The sequence below is a fragment of the Strongylocentrotus purpuratus genome, unplaced genomic scaffold (genome assembly GCF_000002235.5).
Source record: "Strongylocentrotus purpuratus isolate Spur 01 unplaced genomic scaffold, Spur_5.0 spur5_scaffold_13, whole genome shotgun sequence".
Lineage (NCBI taxonomy): Eukaryota > Metazoa > Echinodermata > Echinoidea > Camarodonta > Strongylocentrotidae > Strongylocentrotus > Strongylocentrotus purpuratus.
The window spans coordinates 15,988,607-16,009,192 of record NW_022145598.1 but is presented as its reverse complement, the minus strand read 5'-3'; the positions used below and the strand labels follow the sequence as shown (position 1 = coordinate 16,009,192).

The 20,586-nt window shown below is 38.5% G+C and overlaps 1 protein-coding gene and 1 long non-coding RNA gene across 2 annotated transcripts; both read left to right on the top strand.

Moving 5' to 3' along the window:
* The first annotated feature begins 723 nt into the window (after positions 1-723).
* LOC100891038 (peptidyl-prolyl cis-trans isomerase FKBP1A) lies at positions 724-17,461 on the top strand. The gene is made up of 5 exons (XM_030983009.1): positions 724-844; positions 10,820-10,867; positions 11,755-11,867; positions 14,130-14,203; positions 15,237-17,461. Exons 1-5 carry the CDS (start codon positions 808-810, stop codon positions 15,289-15,291), a joined length of 327 nt encoding a protein of 108 aa, XP_030838869.1. The 5' UTR covers positions 724-807; the 3' UTR covers positions 15,292-17,461.
* On the top strand, positions 2,006-3,646 carry LOC115923017. Its single transcript, XR_004063724.1, has 2 exons — positions 2,006-2,107; positions 2,870-3,646. It is a non-coding gene; the product is annotated as an uncharacterized LOC115923017 (long non-coding RNA).
* Positions 17,462-20,586: the final 3,125 nt, after the last annotated feature.

The window sequence follows — 20,586 nt, the reverse complement described above, 5'->3', positions numbered from 1 at the left end:
TTTCATTAAATTATTATCGAAGGAAGACGATTCGTTGTACCGTTCTCGACTCTTAATCTTTGTATGAAATCAGTTCCTCCCCCCACCTCCCGCGCAAGTGAGCACTATTTTTTTTGTTTGGTCCGGCGAAAATTTGAAAAATTGCACCCCCCCCCCCCCTCCTGGATCCGCCATTGTTGATATGTCATGTTCACAGTAAACATTATTCCAGTCATAAATGAACAATCTAACTGCCGACATTTCGCATCCCACTACTTTTAAGTGGGTGGATGACCTTCAATTTTAACCTTTTCTGTTTGAAATACATTTAGATGTTTGAATGACAAAATATGAGTTGTATGCAGCCCTGCACATCAACATGAATCAACTTAAAATTAGGATGTCACCGACCTGTCAACGATTTAAATTGAAGCGGCCTTTGGGCTTTTATTGAGACGAGACTCACGAGCGGGCTTAAATGCACTAAAATTCCGGTTATTAGTATTTATTTATTTATAAATGTTTAGAAACTAAATATGAAAAAAATATTTTTGTTTAAATTTCCATATCTTATGTGGATCTAGATTACCCATAGCGATTAAGAATATATCTCTATAAGATTACCAAATCTTCAAAATCGGATAGCAGGAGAATCGTCAACGAAATGTGTACCGAGTTGGTAAAGATCCTGTGCCGAATATTACTTGTGCGAGCTGCGCTGTAGAAAAACACGTCTCAGATCTATCTTTTAGCTACCTATTTTTTTGGAGCCAGCGCCGCGCCTCTGATCTTCTCTTTAATAGTAATACGTCTGCGATTTTCGGAATCATGGGTGTAGACGTTAACACATATCAAGATGGTGACTGTAAGTTGAATCGTTTATGATTTTACTATGAACAAATGGTGGCGGTGCTAATTTATCATTATGATGTGTGAAACAAGTCTGAATTGAGCGTGAGTTGCGGTGTGTATTGCTGGCACGTGTGACGTGTGACGTGCTGAGCTGTATAACTCTTAAGTTAGGAAGCTCCTGCTCGCCGACGCCGAAGGCGCGGCGTTGGGGCGTCGGGGCGTCGCGTCGGAGCTTAAGAGCAGACCTTCATTTCTAGAATTTGGTGGAGCTCTATTAATCCCACTCCTTGTTTTGCCAAGCCCAAGGAGCTCAAATTGAGCTCCTCAAATAACTCTCCTGGAAAGAGTGAGGAGCTCAATTTGAAAATTGATGTTTTTACCTTGTATTATTGTGTGTGGGTTCAAAATGCTGTAATAGGGTGTCTGATCGCGCACCCGATGTTGTGTGCTAAAATCTTTCCCATAGAGATTGCACACGTCCCTATGTGGTCTACATGCATTGCGCGACCAAGCAAAATTGGTCAATGATTTTATGAAAAGTTTGAAATTCAAACCTTTATAACAAATGATCCTGAAGGTGGAACTCAATAAATGTGGTGTCATATGAAAGAGCAGGTTTTTCTCCATATTCCCCATAGGGGGCCACCCCCGGAATTCTAAAAATATCTTGCTCAAAACAGCAATTTAAACATCGTTTCCATGGTAACTCGGAGATTTACCAATTTCACGAACTGCTCCCCCGAGGGATAAGTTGGGCCAGCTGTAAAGATAATATTCATGCACTTATTTTTTCTCTAGTCCCAAGGGATCATTTGTTACAACAGTTTGAAAATACCCTTGCTCCACGCTTTGCATATCGTGCTGTGCATTAGCTGTGCAGCTTTTGAGCAGAAATTATAACTCTGCATGAACCACTTTTCTGTCCATTCTGACCAAAATGCTATGAATATTGCACAGTTTTTGAGGGGCTGTATCTTTTGATAGAAACATCGGTGAGTCTTGAAATTTGAAAGGTATTATTCTGATTACATTTTTTATTCCAATATCCAACAAAAATGGTGAAAAACGATCCCAAATTGAAAATTGAAAAATCGTTCAGACACCCTAGCTGTAATAAAATACATTGGCCCGAATTCACAAAGGAGGTTTAGATTTAACCCAGGCTAAATCTAACCCTGGGTTATTTAGCCCAGGCTAAATCTAACCCACGGTTTAAACCTCGCTCGGTATTCACAAAGCGTGGGTTAGATAACCCATGGTCTAAATCTAACCCACGGTTTAACCTAGCCTTAAGGGCTCTCTCGAAATGTTTTTTTAATGATATTATTCGAGAGAGCCTTAAACGGCTCCCATACCCCTGCACGGAGAGGCATGTAAACAAAACTCAAAAGTGGTCCAAAATCACACTTTCGCGCACCCGACCAATATTGGACAGTGGCTTTGATAAATTTTGTCCGAGTTTTGGTCTTAATTAGCGCTTTAATTTCAAAATCGGATCTAAAAATAACAAAATAAGAGCAATTTTCTTACCAGACCGATACAGCTCAGCTCCCTTTTCACGTGTACCGTGTGAATTCACGATGTCTACACAATGGTGATGACCTCTGACTGGCACTTCCGTAATTGTGGGTAAATTGTGCTGCTTCCGTATAATGCGCTGTATGAGTGTTATTCAGCGCATTATACGGAAGCAGCACATTTACGAAGTGCTAGTCAGAGGTCATCACCATTGTGTAGACATCGTGAATTCACACGGTACACGTGAAAAGGGAGCTGAGCTGTATCGGTCTGGTAAGAAAATTGCTCTTATTTTGTTATTTTTAGATCCGATTTTGAAATTAAAGCGCTAATTAAGACCAAAACTCGGACAAAATTTATCAAAGCCACTGTCCAATATTGGTCGGGTGCGCGAAAGTGTGATTTTGGACCACTTTTGAGTTTTGTTTACATGCCTCTCCGTGCAGGGGTATGGGAGCCGTTTAAGGCTCTCTCGAATAATATCATTAAAAAAACATTTCGAGAGAGCCCTTAAGGCTAGGTTTAACCCACGGTTTAAGCATGCCTAAGAATAAGAGACAAAAAAATAAACTGAGCATGCGCAGAATTGAAGCATTGAACTGAGCATGCGCGCTCAGTACACTTTTGGTTACTCCACCTAGTTCACCGTCGTCTGCTAAGTCCAGATTCAGTTGTTCAGTCTCGTACCTGTATTTGTGTTATTTCTCTTCGCCTACAAGTAGAGACTGAAAACCAACCGATTCCAAGTTGAGATAAGACTTTACACCACTATTCACATACTAAAACGTGTTCTCTAACAGATGTCCTCAAAATATTTCCGCATTTCGCTTAAATTACCTCATTAATTCCTCACTATCGTTGTTAATTTATGGCCTATCAATCGTCCGACAAAATTATGATCAGCTGGGCAGCCGCACCAGAGCGCATTGTTGCTCACAACACTAAACATTGACAGGAGACTTTTCGTGGAAGAGTCCACAAAAACATTCTGTAAACGAATACCACTTTAAAAAACAAGGAGTGAACATTTTCTATGATGTAGTGTTAATTTTAGAGCTATATGATCACATTTTCGTTGATTGTTATGATGATTTTAGAGCGTACTAAGGTCACACTTTAGTTTATCAATCCAAAGTAAGACTTGGTTATCTATAGCGTAGAGGCAGAGAAAGCGATCGATGACGTTTTAACGGTTTTATTCCAGAATGTGTTGATGATGTAGAAAGAAAGATAAATACTATCTGATGGAAAATACTGGCATTAATGCATAAACTGCATAGATGTCTTGAAAAAAAAACTGTGCTTACTCAGGGACGGATCCAGGGGGGGGGGCACAGGGGGCACGGCCCCCCCCCCAAAAAAAAATTAGTGCGTACTACCCCCCCCCCCCCCCCCACATTTTTTTGGAACTCCGCCCCTGTTACTGGTCATATAAAGTAAAGAGGACAGCAAAAACAAGGCAGTCTTAACATGTGATAAAGAATTATAGCCCCAATTCAGGGGGAGGGGGGGGGGGGGCATTAATTTTTTTCTTAATTTGTTTATTTGCTGTATTAATTTTTTTGTCAGGGGTCATTCATTTTTTCTTAATTTTTTTGCTGTAGATCTATTGAACAATCTCAAGGGAATAGTGATTTAAACAAAAAGGAAAGTCAAACTTTTTAAAAAATTTTGTCTCTATTTCTCACTTTCACCTTCTCTGTTTTTGTTTGTTGTCTCTCTTTTGTTCACCAGCTCTCTACCCCACCTTCTCTCTCAAATTATCTTTTTATTTCGTTAGAACTCCCTCTAATACCCCTTTTCTTTGTTTTCCTCCACCTCTCTCTTTCTCACACATACCCTTTCTCCTTCTTTCTTCATCTCTCTCTTTGTCTTTTGCTCTCTCTCTCTCTCTCTCTCTCTCTCTCTCTCTCTCTCTCTTTTAATGTTGTACTGCACAGGTGTTTGGATTTAGCGAAAAATACTGAATCCATTTTAATTTATGGTGGGTACTGGGTACAAAGTAATTATAAGTAATAGATAACAGCAAATGGTATATTAATAATTAAACAAGATAAACAATGTAGGTCATTCACTTGTAGAACTCCCCAAGGAGGTTTACCTCCTAACTTAATGATCTCCCGAGAAAAACCACACCATCAAACAAGAGAAATGTATATTTAAATATTGATGATTTAATATGGATAATCATAACAAGTAATTTAAGGTTATTGACGAAGATAATGTAGAAGTCGATGATGATGTCAGTGATGTTGTCGGCGGCGATGGTGATGGCAGCGATGTTGTCAGTGGCGATGGTGATGAAGCAGTCAATGAACGATTTCAGTGATGATGTCGATGATGATGAAGATGACAATGACGATTAACAAAAAGTCAGGACAACACAACAAATGATGGCAATTGAAACGACAGATTTGAGAATACTGCAAGATGCTGTTCTTCCTATTAATAAAATACAGGGCTTGATTTCTACCAGGACTCCTGATGTAGAAATGAGTCATTGAGTACCATCAATTGCACCGAGAACACCTGGCAACCTGCAGTACTGGTAGAACTGCTGCTGTGTTGCTTCTACTTCTTCTCTTGATGTTGGGAACTTCATGAATTGTTCCCTTCTTCTTGCAAAAGCTTCTGACACGTCTTTGATGACTCTGCATACAGAAGACTGTGAAAGCTGTGCCTCATCACCATGCATCATTTGGAATGACCCTGTAAAAAAAAAAATTATTTTAGTGAAAAATCAACAAATTACAAGGCCACATAAAATTCTCAAACTGAGAAATGTTTAATGTCCTTAAAATTGTAGAATAGATTTTTTATTAAATCAGGGCTGTCAACCCTCCCGCATTTGGAGGGAGACTCCTGCCACCACGCCCTTCCTCCCGCTTTGATGTAGAATCTCCCGGTTTATGAAAAAACCTCCCGCCAAACATGGTAACCACAATTTTACCATTTTACTTTTTCACTCAGCCAAGATTAAATAGAATTTTAACATAACATTCCCATACTTAATAAGGTAAATTACTCACCAACAGCATAGAATCAAAGTGCTGTCACAGTGTCACTACCTATATCAAAGCAGGTATTGGGATGCTCAGCTGTCTGTTGTCCTCCTCAGCTCTTCATCCACCAAGTTGATGAGGTAGAGCGCTGTCTCTCGTAGGCCTACACTTCAAAAGGGTTCTTGCTGTCACAAAGGCCTCTCTGAGGTCTGCCTAGCAACTCTGTTCCGGTCAAGCCGGCGGATATAGTGCATATTCAGCCATGCTCTGTCTCTGTCACAACAAAATAGAGAAAAGTGATTTAAATTAGAACATGAAATGAAAAAATATCATTCATTGTTTATCAAATAAAGCCTATGGTATTGCATGTTTTGCATTCTTTTTATTGTAGACAATCTGATTTTGAATAGCTTTTGCAAACTCTTAAAAAATAGTAACGATACTTTGACTGCATTAAAGAAAGGAGTGCTATTTTTACTAGTTGATTACTTCATACTATTGGGGAATTAGGAAAGATGATGTCACTGATCCTCCATAAGAACGTACATGTAGGGGCCAATTCCTGTCATGTTTTGTTATAAATCTACTCATGCTTGGTATTTATAAAATGTGAAATTAGCTAGGCCTACATGTACATGTAAATTAGCATTGGATGTCCAATGTGAAAGGTTGTATTTGACTAAGATTAGATTAGGAAGAACACACATTGATTTATTGGCTATTTGCTTGTGCAGATTTTAAACTTGCTTCAAAATTCAAGTAGACTACAACAATGTATTGATGTAGTCTAGGCCTAGATCTAGACATGACGTACTATTATAGGAGTTGACTGTAGAGGGTACGTGTTTGTGTGTCTCACCGCCACCGACTTTGAGCTCAAGCTCAAGAGAGTCAGTAGGCCCTAGATCTAGACCTAGATCTACTGACACGGTACTGAGTGTCAGTAGACCTAGTCTAGTCTAGATCTAGGTCTAGAATCTGGTACCGAGTAGTAGTACTAGTGGACTAGTAAAATCCATCAGCGTGGAAGAATTTTCATTTTCTTTTCGGCATTTTTCGTTCTCCTTCGTTAGATGAGAAGCATCATCAGCAGAGCTAATGGCAATGCTCGAACAAATGACAAGCTTTTTAATTATGCATTGCGCCAGCCGAGGCCAGGTAGCAGCAATGCCAATGGAACTGTCACCACCCCCCCCCCCCTCCCCCGAGGCCAGGAATGTCTCAAATGTCACAATCAACATATTTTTCTTCCCGATTCACACAATTGTGTGATGTTATAACTTATTTCGTATTGTTAGCTGGCACACATTCGCAATTATTGCGAAATTGCCTCGCCTCGCAGGATTACATAAACAACACAACACAAATACACACGCATGGGTCCGAACTGCGTTAGGTTCTGCGACAATGTTCGCAAAGGCTGTGCAACTTACGAATAAGATTATTATTTGTGCACTTTTTACGCACATAAAACATGTTCAATTGGGCTTCCATTGTAGCAGAACTGAGAATATGGTACAAATATGTTGTGAAAAACTAAAAATACTTACGATGTAGGCTATCAAAGTTGAAAAAACAGCAACTTTGTGAAGGTCTCTTCACTTTGTTTCACCACATATTTGTCAACAAATTTTGTACGATCTTCTGCGCTAAAAAGCCAAAGCTCGCTGGTATGACGTCATATGACGCGTTAAACCGTGAGTTAAACCTTGGGTTAGATTTAGCCCGCTGTTTAAACCACCCTTCTGAGCAGGCTAAAATTATGACGTAATATGACGCGATTTAGCCTGGGTTAAATCTAAACTTCCTTTGTGAATACCAAAATAATGACCCATGGTCTAAAGCTCGGGGTTATGACATATTATGACGCGATTTAGCCTGGGTTAAATCTAAACCTCCTTTGTGAATTCGGGCCATAGGGTCTATCCCCTGATATCAAACAAGTGTTAAATGACTGACAACCGTGTTGTTTCATTTATTGAAGTTTCAAGTTTCTGCAGTACACTCAATTATCATCATCATAATCAACTGAATTTGCAACTCAGTTTGCTTGGTCCACTCTACTTTAGCTTAGACTTAGAGGTCAATTATTTCATCTTAATTTTGAGGAGGTGATTATAGAGTAAAGGAGCCCGTTTTCGGCCACTTAAGACAAAATCCTATTTTTAGGACTCTTTACTTCCTATTTATTATCATTTCTTGGTCAAATCATGAAGCAAATATTATTATTATTTAAACAAAAAAAGAATCCCAGAAAAAAATCACGAATTGCCATGACAATATTCATTTCAATTTTCACTGTTTTGGAGCCAGTTATCGGCCGAGCGTTTCAGTTTACGGCCGCATGTACAAAGTCAATAGGAAGCGCTCGCCCGCCGTGCGTTTCCGCGCTGATGTACAGCACAAGCGGGCGGAGCAGGTATCCCACGCCGGAGCTCCCTGGTGCTCGCCTGGCCGAAGACAGGCACAGCGGTGATCCGAAGTTGGAATCTGAATTAGACAGAGATATCGTGTGTGCGTCGCGGTGTGCGGCTGCATTGATTTAATACATACGATGAGATACTTTTGAGCTTGCGACTAGCACAAAATCGGGCTCTAAATCTGAAAAATACTTGAAATAAAGCTCATTTTATGGTACCCATATTTCTTACAGACACGCGTAAGATAATCAATTTTTCAGATTTGGGTAGCGGAACCGGCGATTACATCGCTAAAATGTGATATTTTAGGATATATTTTCCATTGCAAATGTGGTTCTTCAGTGACACTGGCATGGTATGGTATGTGTGGGATATGTGTTATGCTATTATGCGATGTATTTTAGAGTGATTTTACCTTGCATCCAACCAATCGGCCGAAAACTGGAGCTGGCCGATTACCGGCTCCTTTACTCTACTGCTGGTTATTACCATTCATGTTCAACTTAAGTAACTTCAGTCTGCCTCACAGTCACCCTGTAAATTAACAGTTCAGTTTTTGGAACAACGTTAAACAATGTCAAACAATTTAAATGACGAACGAAATGTTTAACTCTTCAATTTATTTAATTATTTTGCGGTGGCTATTTTGGAGCTCAGGGGGGCTTTTTTTTTTTTAAGGTTGTATTTTTTAAAAACATGGTTTTACCTACTTAAATTCCAAGCAAAGGCAAATATACATACAGTTGTAACGTACATACATGTACATGTATGTCATGTAGAGTATTGCAGACATATTCAGATACCCATGATTTATTCACTTTGTGCTAAACGTGTGGCTTAGATCTATACGTACATGTAACTAAAACTTGTCGAAAGGAGAGTTTTGTATAACTGTTTGTTTTTCATATTGTAAGAAAATATTATCACTGACATGCAGGCCAAGATTTAATTTTTTTATGGGGGCTACTTTACCCCATTGCATAAAAAAAACCAAGGGGCTACTTAAAGAAAAGTGGGGGCTACTATTGAAAAAGGGGGCTACTTTCTTAAAGCCAAATTGTAAGCTGTAACGATAAGTTGTGTTTTTCCTTAGCCATCATACTTCTAGCAACCAAATTGGTAGGTAATGTTATTTAGTTTTTTTTTCTGTCCCTAATTGTTAGCATGGACAATGCGATCCCATTTAAAAAAAAAAGTAACTCCGTTTAAAATTGTGTTATTTAAAACTTAAAACCATTAAATGTGAATGAATATTTTTACTGTTGTCCCACATACCGATGTATTTGTTATAACGAAACATGCAAAATCATGGCCATATTTTTTTTTCACGTACATGTATAGACTCTATTTCTAAAGGCCAAGCCAAAGCTAGTTTAATTTTGTAGACTGAAATTGATACCATCACTCAGGCATCAATGACAATGTGCCTGGCATAGTAAATAAATAATATAATTTAATTTAACAGTTGTAAGAAAAATTCAGAGGTATACGAACATCTATTATATATTTATTTACGGTTTTTTTATAACAAAATTCAATTTCTGTCTACGAAACTAGCTTTATACCGATTTTATAGGGAAAAAATCCGCCATTGATTTTGCACGTTTCGTTATAACAAATATATCGGTATGTGGGACAACAGTAAAAATATACTCGCATTTAATGGTTTTAAGTTATAAATAACACAATTTTAGACGGAGTAACATTTTTTTTAATGGGATTACATTGTCCATGATAAAAATTTGGGTCAGAAAAAAAACAAAATAAACATATTACATACCAATTTGGTCGCTAGAAGTATGATGGCTAAGGAAAAACACAACTTATCGTTACAGCTTACTTCATAGCAAAGTGGCAACTCCAGTTTAATGCAAGAAAATGCTGTGTTTTACATCTTGGATCTGGAGACTGTCAGGAGCGCTACACAATCGGGAGTTCAGCCCTGAGTACAGTTGGAGAGACAAAGGATCTGGGGGTACTTGTTGATGACAAACTGAAGTTCCACAGCAATGTGTCGTATGCCATCAACAAGGCCAACAGGGTCCTGATCAGCATCAGACGTGCCTTTCAGTGTCATGACACATCCACCATTCCCAAGCTGTTTAAGGGACTAGTGCGCCCCCTCCTTGAGTATGGAAATGTTATCTGGTCGCCAAGGTACATTTCAGATGCAAAAGCTGTGGAGAGAGTACAGAAGAGAGCAACAAAGACGATCTCCACAATGAAACACCTACCTTACATAGAGAGACTTAAATGCCTAAACTTGCCATCCCTTGAGTACAGGAGAAGGAGAGGAGACATGATTCAGGTGTACAAGATCATTTATGAGCATGACAGACTCAACCCTGACCACTTCTTCCAACTAGCAGACACACCAACAAGAGGGCATAGTCTCAAGCTTGCAAAGCCGAGGTGTAGGACAAATGTAAGGAAAAATACATTTAGTCACAGAGTGATTGACGACTGGAACTCTCTGCCTGAAGTAGTAGTTCAGGCTCCCATCATAGACGCCTTCAAAACCAGGCTTGATCGTTGCTGGAAGGAACAGTGGCATATCTCTCAATACTCGAACTGATTTCTTCAATTTCTTTGCTCCTGGGACATTTTACATGGTACATTGCGAGTGCCGCAGCGCCCGAGCCTAACGGACTCGGGCTCAGGCTGAATCACTTTTTTTAAATTGGCTTAGTACATGTAGGGAGGCGTGACTCAGCTCTGCTCAGCCAAAATCCATGGAGACAGCGCATAAAATCTGCAAATGCGTATTCACGGTCTTTATATAGTTTTTATATCAAATGAAACATTGTTTTACTCTAGAGCTACAATGTACATGTATGTCATGATAATGCTTCATATTTGAGAGGTTAATTCCCCCTTAAATTAATTTTGGGGATTTGCCCTCTCTCGTATACCGGTAATACCATGAATTTTAAAGATCCATGAATTTTAAAGATCCAGGATGATGCAAAATGTTGTCAAAAAAAAATCATTGTAACCCTTTGATTTCCCTTTCATAATAGTTTTTCATTTTATTCCCTTTAATTTCAGCATCAACCTATCCCAAGAAAGGTCAGACAGTTTCAGTTCATTACACAGGTGAGTAAAATCATTTATCTGTTCTTTGTTATTGTCTTAAATTAATTTATTTTAAAAAATGTCATGAAAAGTTGGTCAACCTGACATACATGTATATAATTAAGCCCATTTAAACATCGAGCATTTTCTCATCTGATCCGTCCCTTTGGAATAAGCTGCCACTAAGTATTCGTAATTTCACTGCCCTTCATGACTTCAAAGTTGCTTTTAAAACCCATCTCTTTCTAAACAGTGCTATTTAATCATGTCAATGTAGCGTAATAATTTGTGTTGTTTTAGTTGATTTTATTTTAGTTAAGAAAGTTCTATTTTTGTGATTGTAATATGTACAGCGCCATGAGCATCAGAGCCTGGCGGATACCGGCCCTATATAAATATAAAAAATAAATATTAAAAAACCATTAAAAAATGTTGAACTTTGCTCATACCAGTTTCTTTGGTGAGGAGTGCGCAGGGGCGATTGGTCAGTGCCCTGCATGCGTTAGCATGGAAGCGAGGAGCCACATGAGCAGAAATCGCATTCTTACCAAAGTTTGCGTTTACACTGCAAATTTTGATCTTGATTTTTCATCGTGTTTGCTGGTACTTGCTAAACTTGCAATGCTAAATCTGTACATGTATGTGACTACCGAATAAACACCGGAATGTGGGAAAAATCTTTGATATTTTGATGGCAGTGTAAATGCAGCTATTGTAAACTTTCATTGATGTTGTCTAATGAGCAGCGAGATACACTGAGCTCGAAACAGTTTTTCTTTATTTCCTTCATGGGGTAAAAAAATTGTTTCTCTTTAAGTTTTCAAGATTAAAAATCTATCGCATAAATAGAAGTATAGATCTTGTATATCAAATAGATTAACATTACTGACTTGTCCCAATATTTGCAGGAACTTTGACGAATGGAAAGAAGTTCGACTCGTCGAAGGATCGTGGCAAGCCTTTTCAGTTCAAGATTGGAACAGGACAGGTCATCAAAGCATGGGATGAAGGTGTTATGAAGGTAATTGACATCATCCAGGGTAGTGACTACCTGTCATCTAGTGTAGTGTCATCCAGGGTAGTGTCATCCAGGGTAGTGTCATACAGGGTAGTGTCATCCAGGGTAGTGTCATCCAGAGTAGTGTCATCCAGGGTAGTGTCATCTAGGGTGGGTCATCCAGGGAAGTGTCATCCAGGGTGGGTCATCCAGGGTAGTGTCATCCAGGGTAGTGTCATCCAGGGTAGTGCCATACAGGGTAGTGTCATCCAGAGTAGTGTCATCCAGGGTAGTGTCATCCAGGGTAGTGTCATACAGGGTAGTGTCATTCAGAGTAGTGTCATCCAGGGTAGTGTCATCCAGGGTAATGTCATACAGGGTAGTGTCATCCAGGGTAGTGTCATCCAGGGTAGTGTCATCCAGGGTAGTGTCATCCAGGGTAGTGCCATACAGGGTAGTGTCATCCAGAGTAGTGTCATCCAGGGTAGTGTCATCCAGGGTAGTGTCATACAGGGTAGTGTCATCCAGAGTAGTGTCATCCAGGGTAGTGTCATCCAGGGTAATGTCATACAGGGTAGTGTCATCCAGGGTAGTGTCATCCAGGGTAGTGTCATACATGGTAGTGTCATCCAGAGTAGTGTCATCCAGAGTAGTGTCATCAAGGGTAGTGTCATCTAGGGTGGGTCATCCAGGGAAGTGTCATCCAGGGTAGTGTCATCCAGGGTAGTGTCATACAGGGTAGTGTCATCCAGAGTAGTGTCATCCAGAGTAGTGTCATCCAGGGTAGTGTCATCTAGGGTGGGTCATCCAGGGAAGTGTCATCCAGGGTAGTGTCATCCAGGGTAGTGTCATCCAGGGTAGTGTCATACAGGGTAGTTTCATCCAGAGTAGTGTCATCCAGGGTAGTGTCATCTAGGGTGGGTCATCAAAGGTAGTGTCATCCAGAGTAGTGTCATCCAGGGTAGTGTCATCCAGGGTAGTGTCATCCAGGGTAGTGTCATCCAGGGTAGTGTCATCCAGGGTGGGTCATCCAGAGTAGTGTCATCCAGGGTAGTGTCATCCAAGGTAGTGTCATCCAGGGTAGTGTCATCCAGCGCAGTAATAATCAGGGTAGTAATATCCATGGTTCAATTTCAAGCAAGTATATTGGTACGAGGCATTAGAGTATCTAAAAGATGGTTTGAAACTCACTAAGCACTACTGCCATTGTCCTAGACTAGAAAGATTTAATCATAATATGATGAGCCTCATTGGCTTGTTTACGACTGTTACTTTCTGACCTTTGATGTAGTTTTCTGCCGTAAGTCAGGCGCCATGTTCGGGTTTGGTTCAGCAGAGTTTGGCAATTTTTTACCCGAACTTTTTCCGTTTTGGGGTTCGGTAATATAACAGCAAGCAGCGTTATAGCTACGGTGGGCGGGCTGGGCGGGCCCAACCAGCACGGAGGATTTCTGCCCACGGCTCCTGATAAAAAACACTGCTACCGACCGGCTTCAATTTCAAATTAAATGCTTTAAACGTACCTACATGTATACAGTATGTGAAGAAAAGTAGTACTTGCATTCATATTTCCGTCTTTAATCGTGTTTTATTTGCAATTTTACAAGAATCATGGGAAAAAAGTAAATATAGAATGAGCAATCATGACATGAAAATTAGGTACAATTACAAAATGACAAGTTAATTAGCTTGAAGCGTTAACATTTTTCTGCCCAACATCCGAACCAGGCCTTTCCGTTCGGTTCGGTATTCGGTTACAGCACTACTTTGATGTAATTAATTGGGATTTGGATGATGGAACTTTCATGTTTCTCTGTTTTATTCTCTGTTTTGTTTTCCAGCTCTGTTTTTAGAAATCCTAAGAATATTGTAAGAATATCGGCGCTAGTGTAGTGCTGTATCCTTTTTTTTAGCAGTTTAATATCCATTCTAAATAAGGGAATTTTAGCCCAATTGTTTACTAACTTTAATCATAATCATATATTGCATTTCCCATCTGAATTTGAATCACATCCGACATCGGGAAGCCTCCGTTTAGGGCTTCGATGTCGACGTCGTCGCTCGGTACCGTCTCTGCGCGCTATAGCTCTGCACCTCAAACTGAAGCTATCAGTCCAAAATTATGCAAACTTTGTGTATGCTTTATGGTATTACGCACATGCAAGATACCATAAACTATACGAGAAGTTTGCATAAAAAATGGATACGGAACTACACTAGCACCAGAATATCGACATGTATTTATCTGAATCAGGATACCAAAGAATGTTTTGTTAACCTTTACAGATGTCTGTTGGAGAGAAGGCTAAACTGACTTGCTCACCCGACTATGCATATGGTGCTGCCGGGGTCAAGGGAACATATCCTTTTCAACAAAATTTCAGTAAACTACTGGTTTGAAAGAGAGGGTTGGGTTCTTGTTAAGGTGAACTATAACTTTTGTAAGGCGTTTCTTTTTATATTATTATTGAATGTCAGAGAGCAAATGTTCCCTGAAAAGGGTTGCCTTTCAGATGTCTTCAAATTCAGAAAGTGACAAAAGTTAGCTGCAATATTTGGACCAAACTTTCCTGGCACATGTTAGTGTAGTCCCACGTACGCATTTCTGTGTGTAATACTTGTCACTTCCAGCTAGACTGAGTCAATGTCTTATTATTTTGATGGCTCCAGTACCTGACAGTATACACTAATTCTTTCACATACTACATAATCACCCTTTTCAAATTCCTTCCAGATAGTTTCTTTTACGTCATTGCATGAATGGAATGCAACTTTAGTTCTAAAATCTGGGGCATTGTCCTGTGACATAGATCTCTTTGTTTCCAATAGCATGCACAAATCTGCCCAGCATGAAATAACTCCTATTTAAAAATAAACTTGTCTATATTTTTGGTAATACGGCAAAGAACATCCAGGCGCGGACCTAGCTTTTTGCCAGGGGGGTTGACCAATTTTTTTCCCCAAAAATCGTGCCGTTTTACTGTTTTACTTTTGTTTTCTTTTTCGCTTGGCCGCCCAAGAGGAGGGGGGGGGGGGGTTTAAACTGCCGAAACACCCCCTCGATCCGCCCCTGGCATCTGTATGTATCGTTGAATTTGTTTGCAAAATTTGATTTACTTTCTCTTCTGTCAAATGTAATTATATCTTAGGGTTTGCCTGCATTCACCAATGACAGTTGATACTCATATAATATAACAGCTTCCTCTTTGAGAATTTCTGAGTTGAGAAAGGTACGGGCTTTTCTTCTTCTTATGTTTTGGCATTGGCGATTAGTCAGCTGTGACTATTGTCGCCAGCTGACAGTCATTGTTAAATGACTGTGGAGATGAAGAGCAAATAGAAATTAGAAAAATATATGTGGTAAGAGGTGTTTTCCTTGACAGATATTTCTACTATTCCACCCAATGCAACTCTGATCTTTGATGTGGAGCTACTTGGCATTAAATAGATCTGACAGACGTCATCGCTGCAATTATCTTTTATTTTACATGTAGGTTATAATATTTTCAATAGGCAACATCAATAAAATCACTTTCTATGACTAATCAAAGCTGAATTCTTTGAAAGTATCTTTTATGGTCATCTACATCAAAGTAAGAAATTTGAATAGCAAACTCACTGGTTTGCGAGTTTTAGATACCGGAATAAAGGTGCATATTTCAGGTATTTTTTCTTCTTCAGTTCGTTCAAATCAGTCTGTATTTTCCAGATCGAGCGACTGTGATGCAAGTAACATCTTTTTAGTGTTAAAAATATGTACAGTAGTTAAAACATGCAAGATAATCAAGTCAGAGGCATTAATCATTCCACAATATTAGGCTCTGTTCACAGTACATCTATATCTCTTTGGTACTTGCGCTGTGTTCAGATCAGTGAGTGGAAACACAGCCCATCCAAAAAATGAGAAGTGTTTATCAAACTGTAGACATTGTATGCAAGTGCTCTTGTGAAATGGGCCATTCTGTGCCATGTGTCCCATATGACTTGTCCTTTTCCACAAGCCTTACATTGTAAAATGAAAGAATCACTTGATAAGTTTATATGACCATTGATCAATAGCGGTGCCTTCTGGGGGGTGTTTCACAAAACTTGTCATCAGTGACAACTGTCAGTTTTTGTTACAAGCTACTGAAATCCTTGCTTCTAATTGCTTGATCAGCAGATTTGTCACTGATTTTGGTCATTTGTCATTGAAAAAAGGCTTTGTGAAACACCCCCCTGGTATCAAGACATTTTTTCATTCATGGGTGAAATATATGGATAGATGTCATGTTGTATGGAATACATTGCACAGAATAGCCCAAATGTGTCTGTGTGAACAGTGCCGAATGTGTGTGATCAGCATTCCACGATGCTTGGCGTCGTCAGCTTAGGGCCTAGACGGAGATAACCGCCTTGAATGGGGAATATATAATGAAATTGACATTTGTCGTCCTTCCTTGTATCGAGTTGGTCAGTGGAGCAAGACCTAGTCTCAGCAGAACAACCATCGATATCAGAGATTGGAGCTTTTGGTCCACCTAGTGCCAAGACTATTACCCTCAGCACTTCGTATTTCTTACACAATGTACCGGTAGCTGTAATTGGTCTGTGTTTCAGCCCATAAATGTTTGTGTTAACAGCTAAAAGGACATTAACTTTGTGTAAAAGGATATGAATCCATATTCTTTATGTGGGTGCATTCTTCTTTTTAATTTTTTTTTTATCCCTAATGATCATGAAAATATACATGTAGATGGAGCCATACTTTTGGGTATAGTGTAGTCGTCCAGAATATTACCTCATTTGATACATTTAATCTATGGATGTGCCTGTATACAGATGCTATCTTTATTAAATCTGGCTGATGTAAAACAAATGAGAGAAACTTTCCATATTGTCAATCTCTATAGGTTATTTTTCATAAGCTTATCTACAAAACTATCAAGGAAATAATTCACCTAATATTTCTATTCAAAGATAAACATACGAGGTGGAAGGTGGCATTCAAATTTGACATTGATGTATGTGCGAATAGATTGTGTTGATTCAATGATTTCTAATTTTGCACTAACGGTATTCAAAACTGCTGTTGGGAATCTCCAGACAATTATTATGACAGAAAATACAGAATATTTTTCATCCAATGCAGCATTATTCACATGCAGATACCTGGTACAGACAGTTTTTAATGAGGCAGGGTTAAAAAGAAGAACAAACGAGAATTTCGAATTATTAATTCATAGGCACATGTACTTTTAAGGCTGCTTCACGTATGCCGTCGTAAACCGGACCAATTCTTAAGCATACAGGGTACCCCATTTGACAGTTTGTATCTTTTAACACACAGACATTAGGTATGCGTCGGACCTCTGTGGGGTACGGCTACCTATGCCATCACCACGTGCCATTTATTGAGTCCACACATAAAATTAAACAAACACTGGTGTATCCCGTTGCAGTTTACCTTGGCATATGTGAACGAATCTTCATTCCTCATCATTGTCAAGAGAATTGAGCAGATAAAGTTTTCATATGTGAACAGGATTATTATTAGATTTGTACTTTCACTTCTCATAAACAGTTGCAATGTATAATGAAAAAAATAATTGAAATAAACCACTTATTTGGATCAGATATTTAACTTGTGCTTGGTATTTTGTGTGACAGAGAGCGAGAGAAGTTGTTGTTGTTTTTATTTCCGTATAATAAAAAAATCAGATACAAATATAAATATACGGCTGGTTGCCCATATTTAGCTGCAACTATAATTGTTGCTGCTGGTCTTCCATGGGGCCTGTTTACAATATACAAAATATACATAATATCACAAATTACAAAATAAATAATTACAAAGTATCAGTCGAAAACTTAATACAAATACTTAAAGGGAAAAAAAAAAAAAGTGTGTGAAATAAGACAGAATGGGCTTGTGATATAAGCGACTGTAAAGCTAGTGTTATTTTGAAATGATCTACTTCTGTTTCACGTGCGAGCACTAGATCTGGGCCCCTTTTCACAAAACTTGTCATCAGTGACAAATGATAGTTTTTGTTATAAGCTACTGAAACCCTTGCTTCTGATAGGTTATCAGCAGATTTGTCACTGAGTTTTGTCATTGAGAAAAGGCCTTGTGAAACGGGTTCCCGGTCAATACTGTAACACCAGATGCACACAAATTCAAGGGTAGCTTAACGAAATATCATCGCACAGTAAGACGTGTCTGGAATGCAAAATTCATTAGTTGGATGTCTGTTAAATAAAAAAAATTGTGACATCTAAATGAAAGTAAGCCCCTTCAGAATGGTATTATGCATTTACCAGCTGTATATCCCAACGATAAGGTTCTACCTCTGTGGCAAAATTATGATCGTTGGCAATTGTATATTTTACATTCCACTACATTTTACTAAGGAACCTTAAATGACGGCTATTTTTTCAGCAAGTCGGTCTTTGTTGTGGCATGAAACTTTGTGATGAATCTGAACTAAATGGTAAATTGATGAATACGATTGAGAAAGTTGATTGGGATCTGAAGTGGAAGGAAAATGATAGAATTTATTGATTGACAGAGAACAAACGATGAAAGGGAGAATGGTAGAGATTAAATTATCAAAAGTAAGGATACAAATGATTAAAAGAAACAAAATGGGAGAAAAAGCGATGACGTGAGAAAAGATGGAGAAGGTGGTTTTATGGTTGCCAAATAACAACCTCTTTAAAATCTATTCAGCTTACTCGGACTCCTGCATCTCGATGGGACTCTCTAGATCGGCTTTTTACAACCAGTGTGCCGCTGGCGCTGCAGCGATAGAAATTATATCAATACATGTATCTATTTTTGGATCTATTATGAAAACGAAATATCACGAGCCGCTTTGTTTTTTTATGAAGAAATAACATTTTAAAGACATTTGAGGGTCTTTTTTTAATCCTCCCTCACTCGTAACATTAATATTCTGTAGTGAATCAGTAATTTGGGAGACACAAAATTAGTTTATTTCTCAAAAGGGTGCCGTGACTATAAAAAGGTTGAAAAAAAAAGATGACTCTACTCTGGTTTAGACTGTTTTTTAAAATTTAAGTTCTTTGTTTTTCACTCCCTCTCTATCTCTCTTTCTCGCTCTCTAACCAATATTTACATATTTTATATATATTTTGTATATATTTTTGTATTCATCTATATCTTTCTGCTACATGTACTCTTCTTTGTCATTCTGTTAATCCAAACATCTCTTTCCCTAGCCCCAAGTTTATTCCTTTACTTGCTCTATATTTCTCTGATGATTCTCTTCGATTTTACCAGGGGCAGGGAATTTTCTTTTCTGATTCTAAGATATAACATTTATAAATTGAGCTTCAAACACCTCATTTCTGCAAGAGTGATTGTTTATGGAGACCATGCCATTCAAAAGTCTTTTCTAACTGTCGCAAATACATTTACGGATTCTCATGGCTGAAAAGAAGCTCTTTGAGCATCACTATTTTGTATGTACCGTCAGTATTCATGTTTGAGCTTTATTTGCATATACAGTGTGTCCCGAAAAAAACTATACACTTTTGAAATGGCTGCCGAATAACAAATATATGATTCTAGGGGGAAAATTTGTATATATATGGAAAGCTCATAAACTCAACTTTCATATGACACCAAAAAGTTTGAAAATAATTCATGCTTGGGTGAGTACTGGTCACTTTTGTAAAGGGTATGGAAATTAGGTTGCGCAGGAATTAGCCTTCCAATTTGTGAGAGGTAAATCCTTTGGAGCTTAACGAATTGAGGGTGATATGATACATTCATGATTTGCTGAGTGAATTTCATGGTTTATTAAACCAAACTTTTATGCACGGAACAGGAATTTATTTGTCTATTGTAGCATTGTAACTTTCCCTGGTAGACTCAGTGGTGTGTTCATGAGAGTCCGGATGGGGTGATGGTACATGTTGTAATTTCCATGTTACAAACTGTTATTTTTTACATTTGTGACTTTAAATAAAAACCTTCACCCCACATTTCAGTTACCATTTACCTGAAGAATAAGTAGCCGACATCTTGGACGTTCCTTTTGTCAACAAACCGTATTTGAATATTCAATTTACATTATCCCTACCTGGGTATTGAGTAAATCAATGAGATGTTCAACTAATCTTACAATAATTGAAATGTGGGGTGAAGGTTTTTATTCAAAGTCACAGATGTAAGAGAATAACAGTTTGTAACATGGAAATTACAACATGTACCATCACCCCATCCTGACTCCCATGAACACACCACTGAGTCTACCAGGGAAGTTACAGTGCCACAATAAAAAATGCAATTCCTGTTAACTCATGCATAAAATGTTAATCCCATAAACCAAACATTTCACTCAGCAAACCCAAACTTATCACAATTGATCATAAATTGGTCATATCATCCTCAATTCGGTAAGCTCCAAAGGATTTACCTCTCACAAATTGGAAGGCTAATTCCTGCGCAACCAAATTTTCATACCCTTTACAAAAGTGACCAGTGCTCACCCGAGCATGAATTATTTTCGCAACTTTTGATGTCATATGAAAGTTGAGTATATGAGCTTTCCATATATATATAACTTTTCCCCCTAGAATCATATATTTGTTATTCGGCAGCCATTTCAAAAGTGTATAGTTTTTTTCGGGACACACTGTATAGACAACAGTGGAGCGTGAACAGTGGCACAATCGTACATAAACAACATTGCAACGCAGCCTATTGAAGACAAACAAGATGAAATTAATAATA

Coding starts and splice junctions, on each gene's coding strand:
- LOC100891038 (XM_030983009.1), top strand. CDS start 808: ATGGGTGTAGACGTTAACACATATCAAGATGGTGACT. Junction 10,868..11,754: donor AGTTTCAGTTCATTACACAG/GTGAGTAAAATC, acceptor CAATATTTGCAG/GAACTTTGACGAATGGAAAG. Junction 14,204..15,236: donor GCTGCCGGGGTCAAGGGAAC/ATATCCTTTTCA, acceptor AGATATTTCTAC/TATTCCACCCAATGCAACTC.